This window comes from Argopecten irradians, chromosome 13 (genome assembly GCF_041381155.1).
Source record: "Argopecten irradians isolate NY chromosome 13, Ai_NY, whole genome shotgun sequence".
In the NCBI taxonomy this organism is placed as follows: domain Eukaryota; kingdom Metazoa; phylum Mollusca; class Bivalvia; order Pectinida; family Pectinidae; genus Argopecten; species Argopecten irradians.
The window spans coordinates 28,684,702-28,707,578 of record NC_091146.1 but is presented as its reverse complement, the minus strand read 5'-3'; the positions used below and the strand labels follow the sequence as shown (position 1 = coordinate 28,707,578).

Genomic DNA, 22,877 nt, shown 5'->3' with positions numbered 1-22,877 from the left:
TTTACAATTGACTTCCTAGCATTATACGGTCAACTAGTAAAGATGCTACACTGCTGTCAAATGGTATTTTTTCACTATCAAAAACAGGAGCAGATGATTTAGTATTTTTCCTCAGTTACAAATGTTACTTACTTTACACCATTTCCACCATTGAAAAGTTTGAGAAACTGTCAAAAATGCAAAAAATAATTAATTGCATCCCGAAAAAATTTGTGGCACTATGTCCTATATCGAAGTAAGTACTAATTGCAAATGAACCAAAGGCAAAATAATTTTGTTTTATATTAGTTTTTGTGTTAATTAGACAAACATGATTAAACACCAATAACTGTTCAAATGATTAGTATTGTTTATGCTCTGTCAAAAATGGAGCATCTTTAAATTGAACAAAAATTCAAAATTTCGTTACTAGCATAACATCTGTAGGGTGTATAAAGCCTCATCTCCATACGGGATGGGACAGACAAGACCTATATTTCATGATGATGCATAAAAATCTCATTAGTGAATTTCTTTGATACAGTTCACACATAAATATATACTAGAAATGTCCCTGCTTATTACCTCCATATATAAATCGTGGACAGGATGGGACAGGTATCGGTAACACTCTATGCCCCTCCTTTCACGGCAGAAGTATGATAAAAGTTCAATGTTACACTATTTGGTAAATGATGCTCCACTCTAAGTCAGCGTGGCATTTTATAACTTAAATGTACTTTATATGTATCAATATTTTCCAGTTTCAAAAACGGAGATAACATGCCAATTAAAGTCATCCTGATTTTAGGGATAACAAAATTGTATTTATCTAGTAAAACTAAATGCAGAACTTTAAAAATAATGTTTATAACAGTTAACATACAACCAAGATGTAAATCCCCACGGATATATCACACATGATTCTAAATATCAAGTATTTTATAGCTAACACTTAATACATTACATCAAATAAAATATTAATGAATTTCCTATTTCAAACATAATAGTACTCTTCATATCTACATTAACAAAAAGTCAACAAATATTAAATCTCTCTCTCATTTCCTTGGTTTAATTTATAGAGAGAGAGCATTGGTTGAGGGATGGTTAGACGCCCCGATATATAACCACAATCCCTCCATCTCTGTGTCACGAGTTCGAAATCTCGTGTGGGGCAGCTGCCAGGATCTGATCCTAGGCTATCTGGTCATGTCTGGGTATTCCAGTTTTCTGTTGCCATTTTAACCTGACACATCATTAAATGATCCTGGCTTTTACAAAAAATAGGACTTAAAACATCAAAACAAACAAAATTTTCACAGGGGGTTTGTACAATTCAGAACACATTATTAAACTCGAGGAATAGACATTTCTCAATATTTCGTTTGGTTTTTTGCCTGAAATCCTAATCTAACAGCAAGGGCCATTAAACTCATTCCCCCCTGAAGACACATGTGGACTCTTCTAATTCTAAGACCGGAATAGTTCAAAATGAATTTTGAGGGGTGAATGAGTTAAGACAGGAAAAGTTAAGGAGAAGGAGGGAAGTCCCTGATATGCAATCAGTATCTGGCAATCTACCGAAAGTCCCACACATGGGTTTTGAACTTTCAGCCTACAGGTGAAGGACTCGTGGTAATGCGTTGGGACCTCTCACCCATACTTCTCAATCTCAATATCAAAGTGGCTGGTGGAGATGTAACACTTCACTAAATGTAGTGAAATAATTTATTTTGACATTAAACCCGATTATAATATTTCATTTTGGGTTCTAGAGATCAATATATGACAGGATCCTGTGGTATCAATGGGTGATTGACATGTGACAGGATCCTGTGGTATCAATGTGTGATTGACATGTAACAGGATACTGTGGTATCAATGTGTGATTGACATGTGACAGGATCCTGTGGTATCAATGTGTGATTGACATGTGACAGGATCCTGTGGTATCAATGGGTGATTGTCACGTGACAGGATCCTGTGGTATCAATTGGTTCTACAGATTGATACATAACAGGATCATGTGGTAAAATTATTATGGCTAAGATCTATTATCACACTCAAACCTTTTCATTAAAACAAATTCACTATGTACATGTACAGAAAATTTCATATTCAGCTAATGAAAACAGCAGTATGTTGCATAATTTTTCATTGAAAAACAACTTGTGCTTGTAATATTACAGTACATTTAAATACAAATATTGTATGCTTCTTACTGTATTTCATTATTTCTATTTTAAAGCAAGTTAGATATACTTGATGTATGGAAATGTACTAAAATGCACTTAACTACTGGTAGTTGCATTTCTTTGTTTTAATGAACATTTTATATATTATATTACATGTATTTCAGCATTATATTTATCAATGTAAAGTGGCAAACAATTAGTGTAGAGAGGGATAATTAATCAAGGTGCAGGGAGTACGCCAAGAAAATGAGGAATAATCACATGTATTGAACACTTATTTTTTTCAGTTAATCTATATTTCTTTTTCTTCATCATAATTTGTGCTACCCCAACCCACACCACTGAACACCCCCACCCCCTAGTTCCCCACTGTGTACACCCCCATCCTCATCCCCACCCCTTTCTCCATACAACCAAATGTGTACATCCTCTATTCCCACCACGACTCCAATTAAAATATTTCTTTAGAGTGACAATAACTACATTATCACTTTCAAAGCTTACATCTTTCAAAATTAAAAAAAATTCAACCTTTATTCTATAACTTTATAACCATTAGCAAAAACCTTTTTAATATTACAGTAGTGACAACTTTTGTGTCAGTTTTAGGCTAAGAGACTATACAGCTAGTTTACTTTGGACATAACACCTGCAGAGGTAGAAATTATGACAAATACCAGAAATATAACCGCCTACCACATAACTGGCGGTCATACAGCCATGACATACCGCCATGATATCATACGACCATGTCATATATAAAGTACGACACGAGTAATAACATGACTGAGATGATCAGGTGTATTCATTATCTCATATCAGAGCAAAAAATGTTTTCAAGTTTGGTATGAGGGATAGAGATATTCCACTCTCGGAGTCACCGGAGCCTTGGGTTTTACCCAATTTAGTAACACCTGGGGTAGAATAGCATTATCCTTCATATCCTCACAAGAAAGACTTTTAATTATCTCTCAAAATGCCTGAATCTAGTGTCGTGCAGTGCCAATATACAATTATATCAGCTTAGCTGTTGCTTCTGAAAATTATGAACACATATATTAGAAAGGAATTCAAACAGAGGTTCGTTACACATAGAAATGATAACTTTGTAGATTCTTTCTTCCTAATCAGAGAAATGGTTAAGTCATGCACCCCTGAAGACATATTTAGGATCCTCTAAATCAAAGACAAGACCAGGCCACTATGAAATTTCAGGGGTAAAACTTTAAGGATACTATAAATGGTTCTGTAGGAAGCTAAGTATCATAGTTTTGTAGTGTTCTGCCGCCTCATGGTTACGGATCCCGTGTCGCTCGTTAGGGTACACCTGCAAAGAGAAAGATACAATTATACAGTAAAATATATTTAAAGATGCTCCACCGCTGACAAATGATATGTTTTACTATCAAAAACAGGAGCAGACAATTTAGTATTTATCTTCAGTTATAAAAGTTACTTACTTTACACCATTACCACAACTGAAAAGTTTAATCTTCTAATTTTACTTCAAGTTGAAAATATGAAAAATAATTAGTTGCATCCCGAAAAAATTCCGTAGCACTATATCCTATATGGAATAAAGTAATGATTGCGCATGCACCAAAGGCGAAATAAATTATTCTATGCTATTTTTTTTTGTGTTAATTAGGCAGATATACACATGAGTAAACACCAATTATTGTTCAAATAATAAATATCATTCATACTCTGTCGGCGGTGTAGCATCTTTAAAATTAACACACATTCAACAAATTCATGGTTATTGAGTTCTAGTTTTTATTCCCATCAATGTTCCTTAAAGATGTTCCTAATATGTGTTTAACCAACTATACTTATAACAAAGTGATTTTGTTGGTCCCCAGAGATTCGTTATGACCACTGTATAGGAACACTAGTTATCTGTATGATGTCTAAACAGATAGCATGAGGGGCAGACAACTCGTGACAAATAACTGCAGATTTTGTAATGTGATTATCTCCCCTGTTTAAGAAATCCCTAAATAGAAGAAAGTGGAATAAAAAGCATGGCCGCCATGGCCGTTTTCGATTATACGGTTCGTCTCGTTGGACCTAGTAATTCGTTTATGACCTGGTCATTTTATATTGTTTTCAGACTAGCCTTGAAAGAGCCCTCACAGGCCTGTATCAAAAGCTACAGGCCTAAGTACGTCAGGATTTATACTTGAAATATTGACTTTTAACAAACGGTCAAACCGGTTGTTCCAAGTAAATGAAAACGGTTATGGTAAATAGATATCATGAGAGGGAGACAACTTAAATAACTACAGATTTTGCAATGTGATTATCTCTCTTGTTTCTCTTTGTAGGAGAGAGAGGACAGAATGTGACCCACATTGTGACCTCTATTGTGACCCAGAATGTGACACATAATTTGACCCTGTCTCGATCCCGTGTGAAAGAATCTAGAGCGAGAATTAGGACCAGCTGAATTAGATTAACATGGACATTGGTCATGTCACGCCATCCTCCATATATAGGGGTTACTATCACAGTCGTAATATCCACCCCTAATTGTGTAAGAGTAAAACTGAAGACTGTGGTACATCAAAAGAATCCAATAATGATACACTGTGGTTGACAGTGTTGCTTTGCCATTGAGTGTCCCTCTCTTATTAAATCTTCTGCGGGCCTGTGATTGGTCAATTGTTTTTTTCTCTTGAACTGTCTTCAGTTTTACTATGAGATAGCTCAGGGGTGGATATAACGGCAGTGAAAGTAACCCCTATTGAGTACAGGGAGACACATTAAACAGGTTTAACTGTATATACCATGTATACTTACCTGTAGACTGTAGGGTTTACAAGCCTTCACCAAAGCATTGATGAGTGTACTGGTGTGTTGGAAGTGGATATAACGGCAGTGATAGTAACCCCTATTGAGTACAGGGAGACACATTAGACAGGTTTAACTGTATATACCGTGTATACTTACCTGTAGACTGTAGGGTTTACAAGCCTTCACCAAAGCATTGATGAGTGTACTGGTGTGTTGGAAGTGGATATAACGGCAGTGATAGTAACCCCTGGAGTATCGAGTACAGGGTGGCACATTAGACAGGTTTAACTGTATATACCATGTATACTTACCTGTAGACTGTAGGGTTTACAAGCCTTCACCAAAGCATTGATAAGTGTACTGGTGTGTTGGAAGTGGATATAACGGCAGTGATAGTAACCCCTATTGAGTACAGGGAGACACATTAGACAGGTTTAACTGTATATGCCGTGTATACCTACCTGTAGACTGTAGGGTTTACAAGCCTTCACCAAAGCATTGATGAGTGTACTGGTGTGTTGGAAGTGGACATTCTCATCTATTAGGCCATGGATCACCAGTAGTCTGTTCTCTCTGAAATAATGATCAAATCAAATTATTTTCTTTCAGAAATTAAATGAGATTTCCAAAATTCAGGTATCCATGACAGAAAACCAAAGTAATTAAAACATCGACAAAATGTTTATAATTAATTTTACTTTGTTTTCATACCAAATCTGGCTTTCTGATTGGCCAATAATCCTTATTATCACTACGTTTGATATGAGGATCTGACAACATCCCATTAGGGGTCACGTCAGGATGACCTTTGGAAATGGCCAATCAAATTGGCACTGCCAGAATCTTGACTGGGGACGAACTAGTTTGAAAAAAACTGTCCAAATAATTTTCATGTACGTAGTCATCTCTCGCCCAAAGTTCACAACAATTCTAAATGTATATGCTTACTGGGACGAAATGGCGTTAACAATTCACGTAGAAATGTGTAGAAAATGTATTTGATCTGGAAAACACGTGGTAAAAGGTCATCCGAATGTGACCCCATATCAGGTATTGTCAGATCCTATGTTGAACGGAGTGGTTATAAGGATCTGTATTTCAATCAGATTGATAATGAGCTTTCCTAATCTGACAAATAAGGATGCAAAATAGGGTAATGGGGCAAAATTGTAATACTTATGGTAATTAATTGTAATGTATCACAATTGTTCAAGTAATAGAATGTAATGTGTAGTATCCAAATCATGTTAACTGATAATACTGTGTAAGTGAGAATTTATGCGGGGGGGATTTTATGCTTTTACACGAATGTCATTTTAGCACTAAAATTTCCCTTGCCTAAAATTTTGTGTCTATGTTGCAAAAGGTTAACAGTAATATTGCGAAAATAACATCATCATGAAGTTACATGACTAGATCGCGAAATTAAACACGAGAATATGTCCAGGAATACAGTACTAAAACCAACAGCTAATGTCTACTATTCATAATATTTGACCAATATGCATATTGTTACATGAAGAATTCACAGTAAATTCTAGTAAATTAGAACTACTAAACACTTACTCGTCAGGAAAGTTTTGAATGTAATGAAGCACAGAGCCTTGCTGGTAGCCAGTAGAATTGTCATTTGGGACGTCTAGGTACCGCTCCGTGTAACCGGTGTCGTAAAGTTTCCAGTCAACCACAGGGGCACCCGCGATGGCAACCTGTCACAGAAACACTTACTTGTATACTCTGATATAGGATCTATGTAAACCAGATTTTAAACAGAAATTTAGTGTCCTAAACTGTTGATAATAGCGATTGGACACAAGTGTTTCCAACTTAGTGATCTAGCACACCCTCTCTCTAACCTAAGTAACTATGTAATATGATCTTTTGTTATATAAACAATATTGCAAATGGTAACACTTTAAACTTTTTTGCAGATATTTTACGATTGGTTCCAGGTGTAACGTCCAAGGCCCTTAACAACATAGCCGTTGCGCATCCAGGAGCAGGCCGTGCTCAATGTTGTTTAACTACAGTACATTTATATACCAACATTCATCTGGATAGACACAAAAGCTAGCTCATGGATTATACAGCTAGAATGCTTGTATCAATGAATCGTCTCACTAGCTTGGGCCTTTAAGAGAGACACCATTAATATACTGACTTACCTTGAATATGTCAGGCCTCTGTGCCAACCCCAGCAGGGACAGGTATCCACCTACAAAATCATGTATAATATTTAGCAAAAAGAATTCAGACAAACAATGTTGACTCAAAATTCAAGCAAACTTCCACTACAAAAATTATGTATGTGATAATATTTGTCTAATCTGTCATTTTTTTTTAGTATAAAGACAAAATACAAAACATTCCTATCATATCAAGTTTCAGTATCATACACATTAATTGAAAACATGTTATTAAAATACATCAAAATTTTGAGAATTAAACACCTTTTTTATTTTTAAATTTGTTTTCAATATTTGCACAATTTAGATTATGTTCGTGCATATTTGGTGATTTTTCAAGAAATATAATAGGTTTAGAACTTATGAAATACACAAGATGCAACAATTTGGTTTAGGATTTAGAGATTTTTTAACCAGTACCATTATAGTAGTAGCCTATACCTACCTATACCTACCTAGGACCAGCCTATACCTACCGTAGGACCAGCCTATACCTATTGTAGGACCAGCCTATACCTACCATAGGACCAGCCAGCCTATACCTACCATAGGACCAGCCTATACCTACAGTAGGACCAGCCTATACCTACCATAGGACCAGCCTATACCTACCATAGGACCAGCCTATACCTACAGTAGGACCAGCCTATACCTACCGTAGGACCAGCCTATACCGCACCATCTAGTGGACCAGCCTATACCTACGTAGACCACCTTACTAGTGACCCTAGTAGGACCAGCCTATACTAGCCCTATACGTAGAACCTATCACGTCATAGGACCAGCTATACTACGCCCTACTACTAGTACCAGCCTATACCTATAGACACATACTACGTAGGACCCTAGCCAGCCTATACCTACTACCTATAGTAGGACCAGCCTATACTATAGACAGCTAACTACAGCCAGCTATACTACCGTAGGACCAGCCTATACCACCTAGGACCAGCCTATGCCTACAGTAGGACCAGCCTAGCTATACCTACCGTAGGACCAGCCATGGATGGCCACCCTCTCCAGGTCAATAAAGTCGACCTGTGACGCTAACCACTGCAAGCCTTCTACCTGGTCGTCAATTTCTACTGTACCCTAAGGATAATGAATAAAAATTATGATAAGTTCCATGTGTAGACTATAAAACCTAGTCAGGATATTACACAATAGAGTTATGATATCTTTTTAGCTGTCAAGATTACACTGGAGAAAGAAACAGTTTAATTTCCTTACCAGTCGGTTCTTTATATGGGCTTCAAAATCCAGTCCCCTGTGACTTGACCCTCTCCCCATCGATAACGACAACAGCGTAGCCTTGTGACGCCAATGTGTGATGTCTCAGGAATCTGAGAATTTAAATGTACATGAATATGAGGAACACATTTTAAAACATGATTTGTGACCACGGCTATGGTTATCGGTTGTCAAACAGCAAACGGCTACATATAAGTATATAAAGGGAAGCACACACTCAACATCTGATGAGTTTTCACAACAAACTGTATGTATTTAGAGAATATTACTTTCAAACCACTTAAGTTTCTATAGCAGGGCCGGGAGTTGTAAGAATAAACCTTATGTTACTTATTTCAATGTACAATATGTCTGGTATTTCTTTAGTCTACAAAATACCTTAAATTTTATCACTTAAATTCCTAAGGCCGGATAGAGTCAATCTCAATAACCATGTATCTCAATATTAGAGTCTCCATTTATAATTCGGAGAGTTCTGGATCCAATTTTAAGTTCGGCCACGTAATATGAATATTTACTATGCTCCTTACTCTGCTACATACCTGAGACCTTTAAAGGAGTTAGTGACCTGTTGGACCTGCGGACCGCCGTACACCATCAGGACTGTTGGATATTTAACACCAGACTGGAAGTCATGTGGTTTGTAGTACAGGCCGTGCATAGTCCGACCACACACGCTTTTATAACTAAACAGGTCGGGAGGGTGATACTCTGGACAGGCTGACAAATATAACAATATTATAATGATAATAGCAACATTTGATATAAAATTGATTACAACTGATTACTGTAAACCGACTTTATTTTCGTGCTGACTTCATTTCAGGTTTTCATGCTTAACTACTTTTTCACAGTGATTTAATTTTGTGACTATTTTAATAAGTAATATGTGTCTTCTTTGCACTTTTTCACAGCAATGAATTTTCACGATTTCTGCTTGGCCACAAGAAAATCACACGTGAAAATAAGTTGGTTTCTGGTAGGAAATAATTCATATTAACCAACACCAACTTCAGTCTTCTCCCTTGGTTATTATTGGATACTAATACTAGGTTAGTAAAACATCACATTGACATCATCAAAAGTCAATTATTGACAAATATCAAACACCTACCAACTGAAGGCATGACGATCCCAACCGTCTCTGTGTAAATCTGGCCGTTGTCACGGTGACAGATACGATGGACACTGCTAACGGGGGTCTGTTGTACTGAACTGTAGACTGTTATAAACACAGACAACTCCTGAAAGAATAGCCATCACACATTGGGTAAATTAGATTTACTTCACAACTCATAACGGTTTATTTTTGGTTTTATTTGTTTAACATCCTGTAAACAACCAGGGTCACTTAAGGACATCCCTAGGTTTGTTGGTGGAAGAAAGCCGGAGTAACCAGAGAAAAACCACCACCCAGCAGTTAATATTAGGTCATTATAATTCATAATACTGTTAACCAACTTTTTGTTCAAGATTAAATTTCGCAAATTCCTATATTATTGCAGAAATGTTTCAATAACAAGTAAAATTGAGCTTTAAAGACTACTACCTTTCCAAAACGACTTTTACTTATTTTGGGAATGTATAACGAACTTGATCATTTTATAGTGTCACAAAAGTAATAATCTTACATTTAATATTTCACTTACCATCACTTTCATAACAATTTAATAAAAATAAGTTAAATGCTAATTTTTATGTTTTATGTTTCCCGTCGTTTTCCTAAATACCACGCGTCACTGATTATAACATGAATCTTCACTGTTAACATCGTTCACGCACACAATCCTGCATTTGGTTGGGGTTACAACATCCTCTTAGGCATATCATTACATTTTTTTAAAGATGCTCCACCGCTGACGAATGGTATTTTTTTACTATCAAAAACAGGAGCAGACGATTTAGTATTTTTCTTCAGTTATAAAAGTTACTTACTTTAGGCCATAACCACCATTGAAAAGTTTGAGCTTCTAATTTTATTTCAAGTTAATATGAAAAATAATTAATTGCATCCCGAAAAATTCCGTGCCACTATATCCTATATGGAATGAAGTACTGATTGCACATGCACCAAAGGCGAAGTAAATTATTTTATATTATTTTTTGTGTTATAGGGGTTTCACTGTATATACACTATTAAACACCAATTATTGTTCAAATGATGAATATCATTTATGCTCTGTCGGCGGTGGAGCATCTTTAAGAAACTTTTAATTTTTGGTTTGTAAAAGCAGTGGGCCTTTAACAGTAACACTAAATCCTAAAATTAAATTGTTGTGAAAAAGTCCCATGGAATCACAACATTTAGTCACAGTTATTTTTTTAAAGTAAGTCATTCAGAGCACCTCGATATAGACATATCAGAATGCATAATTGAAAAGATTTGTCTGGTATTGTTACACTATGTTTGATTGGTTGGGGAGATACACATACTGGTATATAAAATAATGGTATGTTTACAGCTCATGTTTTGTTGAACAATTGTACCATACAAGATTTGTTTGGAGATTGCTGAAATACGCTTTGCCGGATGCAAAATTCATTTGCTTTTGCAACAAAATTTGTTGAAATTGAACTTACCGAGCTGAAGGAGATTGTATGTGAGTAACCAAGCTCTGTCAGTCTGTATGGCTCCTTAGGAGACGAATAAGATACTGCATACCTGAAAAAAAAAATTAAAAAATTTCATTAATCTAATTAAACATATACAATCCAAACTTATCTGAGGACAAAAGGTCATTGATACAGACAGTGAGTTTGATATTTAGAGTAAAGATCTGATGAAAACAAGAGAAACAAAATTTAAATAAATGAGGTCTGCATGTTATATTGTGGATAAAAAGTCGTGATAAATTTATTTCATCTTTACATATTACAGAGATACATCCCTTGCGGGTATGGGTAGATATCACATTGTGTCTTTATCATTTCTGTGAAAAGTATGATGTTACACTTGCAAACAGATGAATTCACAATTAATACCTATCTGCTAGGGCTGATAACTCTTTTATATGCATATATGGAATACCATCACACTCAGTGAGTTTGAAGTTCATAGTAAACCAACAGAAATAAAGTATGAAATGGGTTTTTCGTGTTTCCCACTAATTTCCACTTGAAACAAATCATTTCTATATATCATTAAGTGCATCTATGATTATTAATAGTAAGAAAGAACTGGCTAACATACTTACAAATGAGTCTCTAAGACAGAGTGTTTATGGCCAAGAAAGTAAACAAGATTTCTCTTCTCATCTACCCAGATCTGAAAAGAAAACCAAATTAGAGACATCTATGTCAGAGTATTCAGATTATTTAAGTGTTGACTTTGAGCAAAATTCTTTGAAATCAGTCTAATAAAATCAATTTGGGAGCGTTGGAAGCAACAAAAAAGTCCTAGTATTTACTTGTCCTTTCCTGCATTGACAAACAATCAGAATATATTGACAGAAAAGTAAACAGTAGACTTGCCTTCCTCGACTTTTAACAAAGAAAACATTTTGGGTGTGTTATTATTTATTTCTATAATTTTACCTGTTTGCCATTACAAGTTACTTTATTATTTTACCTGTTTGCCATTATAAGTTACTTTATTATTTTACCTGTTTGCCATTATAAGTTACTTTATCATTTTACCTGTTTGCCATTATAAGTTACTTTATTATTTTACCTGTTTGCCATTATAAGTTACTTTATTATTTTACCTGTTTGCCATTATAAGTTACTTTATCATTTTACCTGTTTGCCATTATAAGTTACTTTATTATTTTACCTGTTTGCCATTATAAGTTACTTTATTATTTTACCTGTTTGCCATTATAAGTTACTTTATTATTTTACCTGTTTGCCATTACAAGTTACTTTATTATTTTACCTGTTTGCCATTACAAGTTACTTTATTATTTTACCTGTTTGCCATTATAAGTTACTTTATTATTTTACCTGTTTGCCATTATAAGTTACTTTATCATTTTACCTGTTTGCCATTATAAGTTACTTAATTATTTTACCTGTTTGCCATTATAAGTTACTTTATTATTTTACCCGTTTGCCATTACAAGTTACTTTATTATTTTACCTGTTTGCCTTGCACCTCCCATTCACCACAGGTCAAGGCTACCTGTTCAGCGACGTCAGCTTTTAGCTGGCCTGTCAACAGAGACAAACATCATCAAATCTGTATCATTTATCCCATTATGTCACTAACATTGACATCATTTCAAGCAAAATGTTTGAAATAAATCTCATCAAACAATGTCTAATCACACCAAATAGAAAGTGAGCAAGTGTACTTTGCAGAAGTGATCTTTACATGCCATGACACCTGGCCCCTGGACTAAACCTTTGTTATCTGATATAGGGCTATCTGGGTTTAGGTAAACTATAATTACAACAGTTATATCCCTGTGTACCAAACTTAAATGTTGTTCTCTATGACATTTATGACATTCTTCTAAGTAGGAATACAATTAAAACAGTTATCTCCCCTGTATACCCAGTTACCTCCCCTGTTCACTGACCTTGATTGTTATTCTCGATGACCTCCATGGCACTACGTGGAGAAGGGTTATCACAGATGAGAAGTTTGGAGGTGACCTTGTACAGATGTCTGTATCCTGTCTGTTCTGTCGACCAGAGGAAGGATATCTCCTCTGGAATTTCTTGTGGGAAAAAGTGGAGGATATCATGTACCTGTCGATAGATTTTCATTTTGTATTTAGCATTAAAAACACTTCCTTTATTTTAGAAATTAAGTACATGTACACTGTGGTTTTAAAAACCAATTGGGCTTGTCAGTATTTTAATCAGATTGATCTGTGCCATCAACTACTAAAATCACCAAAACTAGTATGATACATACATTGATCCAGATATCTGATGTGTCCTCGTAAATAACTTGTAAGGGGGGATAATTATTGGTGCACTCGTAATAATAATTAAGTTCCATGTCAGGATCCGAGTTGACTGGGATGAAACATTCGAGTGGTATCAACACCAGGGCTAGCCGGGTCTGCTGTCGGTTCATGATCTGTACATACACACTGTAACAATAGAAACACAGTTCAACCATATTTTAATTTCATTACTTTATAAATGAACAGTTCAACAGAACATTTCCTTCCACTATAGACCAAGTTGTTGAGTTACAATTATAGTAGGCTCTATCCCCAGTGAGGGCCGCGGTGGCCGAGTGGTTAAGATGTACCGACATATTACCACATGCCCTCAACCTCTGGGTCGCGAGTTCGAATCCCAAGTGGGGCAGTTGCCAGGTACTTGCCGCTGGTCGGTGGTTTTTCTCCGGGTACTCCGGCTTTCCTCCACCAACAAACCTGGCATGTCCTTAAATGACCCTGGCTGTTAATAGGACGTTAAACTAATCAAACCCAAACCCTATCCCCAGTATAGGCTTACATAATAAAGGTGAAACTAGAACTGTGGTCCAGATGGCTGATTATATATCTCCTGCCCAAAATCTAGCTAACATGCCAATGATTTCAGATCTTATAAAAACAAATGCCTCACTGCCCTCCAAAGGTTTTGTTACACATGCATTTTTACAAATATAAATAAAGTACGGAAATATGTAAACATATTGTAACAGGCATCAGTATATATTATCTATGAACTTTTTTACTTTCTCAAACTCATTCTTTGCATTTTCGAGAGTTTTCTTAGAGAGAAATTGTCTGTAAATTTCAACATTTGTAACAGAACTTTGGAGGGCAGTGTATTTTTAACTGAAAACAGTGAGGTATTAACTTGTCCAAACATAAATTACACAAACCTTTACTCTACATGGATTAGTGCCACCAAATTTATTTGAAATCTCTCCAGTTGTTTAGAAGTACTCATTTCGTAATTTTGTAGTTTCAAAGGGGCATAACTCTTAGCAAGGTGGAGGCATTGTGTTCCAATACAGAGTATGCACACTGTATCAGGATTATTTTCTGTTTCGTTGCAATTTCTTCCAAGTTTAGGAGGAGTATTTGGTTGATCGCTATTTCGACAGACAGACGGACAACCTGAATCCATCCATTTCGGGGGCTATAAAGAAGCTTACAATTTAGAGTCGGGAGTCCAGCCAGCTCGTATCAGATACTCCATCCAAGGAAAGAACGTGGACAACGGTTCATACAGCTCCTTCTCTGTCATACTGTCCTGTATCTGATAACAATAAAATTGTAGGATTAGGATGGGAGTTCATAATGTTACAATAATTCACCACGCTTAACGTCCTGTTATCATGTCATTTAACTCTTTCACCCCTATGTAACTTTAGTAGACTCTACCATCCATTGATCTGAATGAGTCCATTATGGCCTACAGTGGTGAAAGGGTTAAGGATGACCTCTACTGAATAGTAGATAGTGTACGACACATGTTGCATGTGTAAATGCTCGCATCCTTGATTTCAGGGGTTATCATCATGAGCAAGTTCGATCACTGACTACTGACTATGGCCATGTTGTTCAATTTATTGATATTAAACATGCGAATAAGCCACAAACAATCATTGCCATGTTTTCAAAAATGATGCATGCGCAAAAGAAGCTTAGTTACGGTGGAACGACTTAAGGAAATCTGTGGTTGAGCTCTAGTCGATAAGACATGCGCATTACAATTTCTGGTTTCTGTGCACATATAGCACAACATGAAACTAAAATAAGGTTGATCACACTTTATTTTTTGCTACGGTGACTATAGCTTGTGATCGAACTCGCTCCATGTACAATCTGTACACCCCTATAGCAAATGTGTACAGGTAGACCAATAATCTGTGTCTTAAAATGAGCTCGTTTTCTTTTTGTTGTCGTTTATTGATAAGCTCGCTTTGAAAATATCTAAGATGAGCGTATCAATAAACGACAATAAAAAGAAAAGGAGCCCATTTTAAGAAAATCAAAGAATCAAATCTAACGGTACACTGTATGGCTTTGAAGTTGAGATCCTCTCTGCAAATCTTCAGAGGAAGTTTTTTCTGCTCGCTGCAAATCTTCAGTTTTCAGTTTTGTAATGATTTGTTATGTTCCAGGGATGTAGAGATCGTAAGTGATTGTAAAATCTAGAAGTCGGGGAGAGAATTTTGGGAGACAGCAGTTTATTCATTTTAAGTTTCCAGCATGCATTTCTGCCCATTTTATAGGGCTATCTCGTGGAATTTTTACACATATTGTAAAAGACACATATTTTATAGATCAAGTTACTGAAATTTTCATGTGATTCATGCGCCTACAAATTATGTAAATAAATTCATGCATTTTTTAAAATTCAGCAACTATTCTAGTCATTTCCACCTAAGAGCATTCAAATCTTTCTCTTAACAAATTTAGTTAAAAACAGAGTTACCAGTAAGTAAAAAAAGTTAACATAGAATTCTTGGATTTTGACTTAAGTCGACACTTAACATGACAAACTGATGAAATCAGAATGAAGTAAACACAAAAGACCCGCAATCTATATCAGTAACCAGAGAATAGCTTTGACCTCTGACTCCTGGCCAAGAAAAACAATAATCAATATATTTTTTACCTGGCCATCACTTCCGACTTCAAATTCCACAAGTTTTAGTGCGGTTATAGCATTGTCAGTACCTGGAAAACAATAAAAATAAAGTAATTTCCTCTTCTGGACTTCTATACAGTCCAACCATGTTAACTCAAACGCTGCTACATACAGGATCTGACACAACTTACATTTATGGTTTCCTTATAAGTGCCCCCTTTGTTACAATTTTTAAGCACCCTGGGCGCTAATTACAGGGAATACATCAGGGCTCGAATTTCAAGCTGTTTTACTTGCTTTTTGCAAGTAGATATACCAGAAAAGCGTGTGAAAAAAATATGCACTTGCTTATTTTAGCGAGTGTTTTTTTTTATCAGGGACAACAGTAAAAATGGCATAATGATTGTGAAAAATTGTTTAAATGGAAAATATGGGGACTATAATGTTGCTGATTTACTGACACAGGGGTTTCATTATCTTTCAGGAGAGGCGGTACAATTGCAATTTCAGGGGGTACTTTTCTATACCATCTGTATGCTATCAAATGTAATTCAGCCCAAATCAGGTGGTATGTACTTTATATATACACTTCACATCATCATGCAAAAATAAAGGATTTTATATATAACATAACTGTAATTTGAATGCGGATATTAATTATAAGTAAAAATATATTTTAGCAAGTAAAAATTTAGGGCACTTGCTATTTTTAGTAAGTGACAAAAAATGTAAAATTTGACCCCTGTACATTAAAGGCTTGAAAAATGAAACAAGTTGGTACATGTACCATACAGTCAGTGTTATGTTTATTACTGTACTGCATTTTATCAAACATGTATATATGCAGCTAGTTTTTTAACACAATAAATTTTGTTTTTACTAGATTCAGTATTATACTTATTATTAATTATCTCCCCTTGGCCTGTAAACAATCCAATCTAATTGCGAATACAGATCATTATAATCACTCAGTTCCATAGGGGATCTGATCTATTTCAGGTCACGTTCTGGTGACCTTTTGGATTGACCAATCTAATTATTATCTCAAAAATTTCTAGACGGAGAGAAAATATATGGGCAGTCAGAATCATTTTTGAGAATGTATTAATTTCGACCAAAGAGCACAAAACAGCTACCTGTATATGTATGTTTGATATGAAATGTAGTTTACAATTGTTGTAGTCAGGTGCAGAGAAAGCATTTTAACTGAAGTACACGTGGTGAACAAAGGTCATCTGGACATGACCCCTAATAGGATGTTGTCAGATCTTCTATTGAACAAAGTAATTTTCAATCAGATTGGCAACAATTATTTATTATCTTTGGCAAACCGACTGACGGCTTACTTTGTGGAATACTTTAATGAAAGGTTAGTCTAAATTTGTTTCTATTAGGCGCTTCTTTATTTGTTTTAATTTTTTAGCACTCAGAGCCCGTATTGTGTCAAATGTGATATGTAAGATTCTATTTCTTCTCACCTGCTCGAGGATAACGATACTCATCAATGCCTTGTGTGTCAGTCATTGGGGCAAAAATATTTAATATTTCCACACCGCTCTCATCGATTTCCTCGTACAGAATGCGGTAACATGAGTTCTGGCTGAAGCTGCTGGAAGTTTTAGGCTTTGGTTCCCACCAATAGCCTGTATATCTGTCAAACTCTTCCTGGACTACGAAGCATGGTACACCAGCACTCATCGGATCGTCCGAAAGCCGACTCAATCCTAGATATAACACAACATAAATAAAATATCAAGTACATGTATTATTGTTCATGTAAAATTATGAAAATCAGGATCTGTAACAATGAATAATTGTTTCATAGGTTTTGATTATTAGGGAACATTCTTTCACATATTGGCATGAAATATTATACATTTGTTGACGGATTTTGAGGTCAACATGTGTTATATTGAACTAGAGGACCAAACAGTTGCCTGAGGATAGCGGTCAACGGCAACAGTTCAGTTACAACATCAGTAAAATCAATATCATGTAAAAGTTGAAGAATATTAAAATATCATTGAAAGAAAAACTTCAGCCTTCTTTGATATTTTTATTTCCCCACTTTCATATTACTTTAACAAAATAAGAAAATTTTATTAGAATGATTCTGATGATATTTCCCAATTTTTGAAAAACATTGATGATATTTTCCCAATTTTTGCGTATATGGTCCTTTTTCCAAAACATCTGGCAAAAACCCTGAAGGCATAAACAAACATGTATATGTCATTTAAAAACAAAACTTACAACTTGACATACAAGTTGTAATTCAGTAGCACTGTTGATTTTCATACCTTTATGTGCGAATGTGAGTCTACATTCCTGGCCGGTCTGTAGATTAGTGACCCAGAGGTCGTTGCTATGGATAAACGAGATAAGGTTCGGGTTCCGTGGACAAATCTTTGGGTCCAGTCGAGCTCTACAACAGCTGGTATTGATGGCTAAGGGCAGGACAGGCTCCTCGGACTGTAAAGGGAGATAATTACATTATGTTACAAATATTAAGAATGCTACATCACATACAGAATAAAATCCAAATTATTATTTTAACAATAAATGGCATTGATTTAGTATATATAATAAGTATATAGGTCTAGTATTATACCTTAAAGATGCTCCACCGCTGACAACTGGTATTTTTTCACTATCAAAAACAGTAGCAGACGATTTCGTATTTTTCTTCAGTTACAAAAGTTACTTACTTTACACCATTACCACCATTGAAAAGTTTGAGCTTCTTTTTTTACTTCAAGTTAAAAATATGAAAAATAATTAATTGCATCCCGAAAATTTATATCTATATGTCACTATATCCTATATTGAAGGAAGTACTGGTATTTTTTGTGTTAATTAGACATATATCCATGATCAAACACTAATTATTGTTCAACTGATGAATATCATGTATGCTTTGTCGGCGGTGGAACATCTTTAAAATGTATACTAGTAGTACAATCAACCTTTTGGTGGCAGCATATACTTCATCTGTATTTCATATGATATAGGTTAAAGAGCAATTATACAGACTTTTTTGGGATAATGTCATCGCTATCACACCTTTAAATCAACATTATAAACTGATGTATACATAAAAGAGGGTTTGTTTGTTATTTCTTTGGGAGCTGAGCCAAACCAACAATGGATGACAGGTCTACTCAAATTTCCTTTTTTCAAACTTAACCAATAACAACTGTAGGTTTATTGTTAGTAAATTTACATAAATACTTACTGTAACATCCCGATCCATGCAAACAAAAAGTGAATTGCATGCTGGGAAAACAAATTTGCCTTCATTTTCAACAATATCGTAGGAAGTGATCCCAAAAATTCCAAGACGTTTTCTCTCCCTCATCAGTTGTTCCTCACGGGAAAGCTGTGCACTCGGCAGTGACGGTTGAAATGAGTCTAGTAACGACTTACAGTTCAACACAGGAGTTACCTCCCTTATATCATTTGGCAAATCTGCATACATTAGTGTATTTTCTCTACATTTTTGTGGTGTCCCTAGAAAATAGATTCTAGTTTTTTGGCCAGTCGGAGTTTCTATCACACGGAATGAAAATGAGGTTGGGACATTACTAACTAAAGCTACTAAAAGTTTTCGCTTTTCTTGGACATTTTGACGAAGTAAATCCCATGTCTTTGGTTGATCAGTGGAATTTTCTTTGGGAGATCTGCTGGTCTGGGACAGATCCAACGGGTCCACGGACTGTTCTGCAGCCATTCTTTATTAAATGTTTTTCTATCACAAATACTTGGTCAGGTCATCATGCCATCAATATCCTGAAAATTTGAGAAAGCAATTTTTACAAAGAAATTGAGAAATTTATCATTATAATTACAACAATAAAACAAGTAATTTGTGTACCAGGATCAGACCGACCCTATCAATGAAGTGAACAATCAGTAGAAAAGCCAGCTTGTTTGTAGGTCCCAGGTTTAGCTCTGGCCATTTGGCCATTACATAATCTCCTCTCCTGTTACAAACTTGTCACCAAGCTAATACCCACAGTACTAGTGGTGATATATTATAAGGGTTTTGTATGTCTTCGAGGGTGAAGACTTTGAAAAGAAGGGAGGACAATAACAGGACTGGGCTAGGCCGATAATCAGTGACCAGGTAGCTCATTCGGTAGAGCATCCAGCTAGTGTTCAGAGGTCCTGGGTTTGAGCCCTAATCTGGTCACTACATTTTTCTCGATTCAAAATTCCTGGTCGGGCAAAATTCATATGTGTTTTTCCCTGTTATTCTACAATAATGTAGATGTGGAGTTAAGATTATAATGGACATTTACACACCGATAAAAACAACAGTCAGTATGGTTACAGTTTGCTTATGTCGTAAAAGATCAATATTGGCTTTGTTTTATAGTCAAATCACACAATCTACACGTATATAATTATAATTTTGTTTCAAAACTATGTGTTTCATCATACAACACTTGTAACATTATTCGAGAACCAGTGTGCCAGTGTGGTAACAATATATATACACACTAATTGTATAATATTTTTTTTTCGTGAGTATGTAAGTACTTAATTTGTTTCCATTTCTATTGAACGGGTTGGTTCTATTAAGGATCTGTATTTTAATCAGATTGGATATACATTATAGTAAGTCATATACTCTAAAATAATAATTCAATGGGAGTGGGTCACTTTATCATACTTTGAATTTAGTAATTTACGAATTCACTCTACATAAAGCAATATTATATTTACACAAAATTGATGTGCAAACTTCCTACATGCAACTTGCATTGCAAGTCAAATCCACATTTCATTCACAAATTTCATTACTTTTTTATTATGAAATACACATCAAACAATGCCGAACTTATTTTTAAAGTCATTGATTTAATTGATGCATTTTATATTGACTAAAAACAACCCTTAGCATCATCATTTGTGTTTTCGTGCAGAAATACAAAATGACAGAATGGAGAAGTTTGGCAACATCATATTAAAACAGACTCGTACAGGATTCAGTTACATCTTAATCCATCAAACAGCAAACTTTTCGACAACACAGCTAACTGCAAAACTTGTCCGTCACTTTGTCGGGCCGATATGATCTGTCCTGGACTGGTATTCTAGTTCTATTCTTTTCGTGATTCTTCGTGCTCACCGGACGTCAAACGTTCACATGATCGAGATTAAATTAGCATAATATTAGAATCAAGCCCGGAACTTTTTTTACGGAATTGAAATTAATATTACTATTCTAGAACACAGAGTTGATGACATAAGTGTTTGAAATGTAAGCTTGAATATAACTCTGTACAAAATTATACTGTACTGACAAGCGATCGAAAGCATTATCACGATTTTTAAAATTTTAATGGCACGGCAGTATACAAAATGCTTTCTTTTCTGCTTTTGTGTATGTTAGTAGAAATTTGATACGAGACCAAACCAAGGATTATGCGTCCTTGACCAAATTTTCAACAATATTTTCAAGTTGTAGAAGAAAATAATTAATTTTTCACATAACTTCATATGTAGTCCGTCCAGCCACGTCATAAATACCGTAAGACACATGTGTAATAATTAGATACTATTGTGACGTCACAGGTAGTTTTGTAATCATAATTTTATAGGCCTATTTGAATATGACGTTGCCTGATTGTCTCAGTAGACGTAAAAGTCACATCCGAGCCAGATTTCTACTGATTTGTATAGAGACAAAATTAAAAAGTTTCAACTATCTGAAACGGCTTTTAATTTGTAAAATGGGAATGTAAAACGAGATCGATAATTTTGTAGAGTAACAAAAGTTATAAACTTACCTTTAATACTACAAGTATCATCACTTTCTGAACAATTTGATTAAAATAAATAAAATGTTTATAATTTTCATAACGCGGGTCGGGTCGTATTATGTTTCCCGCCGTCGTCCTAAATACCGCGCGGTAGTTGACTATCAATGACTTTCCATTGTAATCACATATTACGGAGGAAATCTTGCATATGTCTGGTGTTGTAAGCTCATCATAGGCCATCGGTATGGTGGCATATTTCTGCCATCGAGTTGCCAACTTACGACTTAATGATGTCGACATAATTAAGGCATAATTTGATAAAGACGACATCATATAGAAAGATGTCGTCATAAACAGATGAATACTGTATGTCGACTTACCACATGTACATACCCACATAATGATTCCAAGATAATTATGTAGGAAGTCGGTAACTCGGCGATTAATCGTGTTTTACTAATATATATAACCGTGGGTTGAAAATTCGTTTAAAAGCTATGTGTGTGTTTTGTGGATTGGCATTCGTACCAAGTCCACGTAGTAATTACAAACCGTACTATACTACAAGTATATTAAAAGTATGAATGAAAAATGCAAAACAATGATTTTTTTTTCATGTTTTATTTTCTTGCGAATCACGAAAAATACCAGTAACGTAATTTAAAAGCCATAAAGGTCACAGTACAGGTACACAATACACACTGGGAAACCAGCTTTACTTGTTAGCTTGCCCTGTCCATATATATACACATAAATATTTACATCCCTCGATACACGTACATTTATATATCAAAGGCACAATGGATTTTTGTTATGGTCTTGATGGCCAGATTCAAGCTTTGGGCTAAAAATCCTCCCTGGACGCGGTTTTGAACTCCAAACTCTGAATACATCTGCATCTATTTTTTGTAGTAAAAACACGCGTTCTTTGTAGTAAAAACGTAGTAAAACAAGTCACGTGCTTATAACCTCATTCATGCCATTGGTCGGAGTATACAATTGTATTATGGGTAACTAGTGATCACGTGATTGTGTGTTTACTTCCAAATATGGTGATCGTTTGCTTGCCATTTCTTCGGAAAAATTGGTTTATTTGAAAATAATTAAACTCCAAAATGATATTTATATTGCATGCATATCATTATGACTTGCACATATGTACTGTTTTACTATGAATAATGAACTGAAATTAG

General features: G+C 35.2%; 1 protein-coding gene across 1 annotated transcript; it reads right to left on the bottom strand.

Annotated features, from left to right (window-relative positions):
• Nucleotides 1-2,579: 2,579 nt before the first annotated feature.
• On the bottom strand, nt 2,580-21,065 carry LOC138305968 (dipeptidyl peptidase 9-like). The gene is given in 20 exon segments (XM_069246277.1): nt 2,580-3,504; nt 5,435-5,546; nt 6,540-6,682; nt 7,139-7,188; nt 8,149-8,251; nt 8,390-8,446; nt 8,448-8,502; nt 8,953-9,130; nt 9,525-9,654; nt 10,991-11,072; nt 11,605-11,675; nt 12,489-12,559; nt 12,931-13,102; nt 13,272-13,452; nt 14,475-14,578; nt 15,944-16,005; nt 17,395-17,640; nt 18,217-18,388; nt 19,152-19,705; nt 20,903-21,065. Coding segments are annotated over 19 exon segments (2,577 nt in total). The 5' UTR covers nt 19,647-19,705; nt 20,903-21,065; the 3' UTR covers nt 2,580-3,411.
• Nucleotides 21,066-22,877: the final 1,812 nt, after the last annotated feature.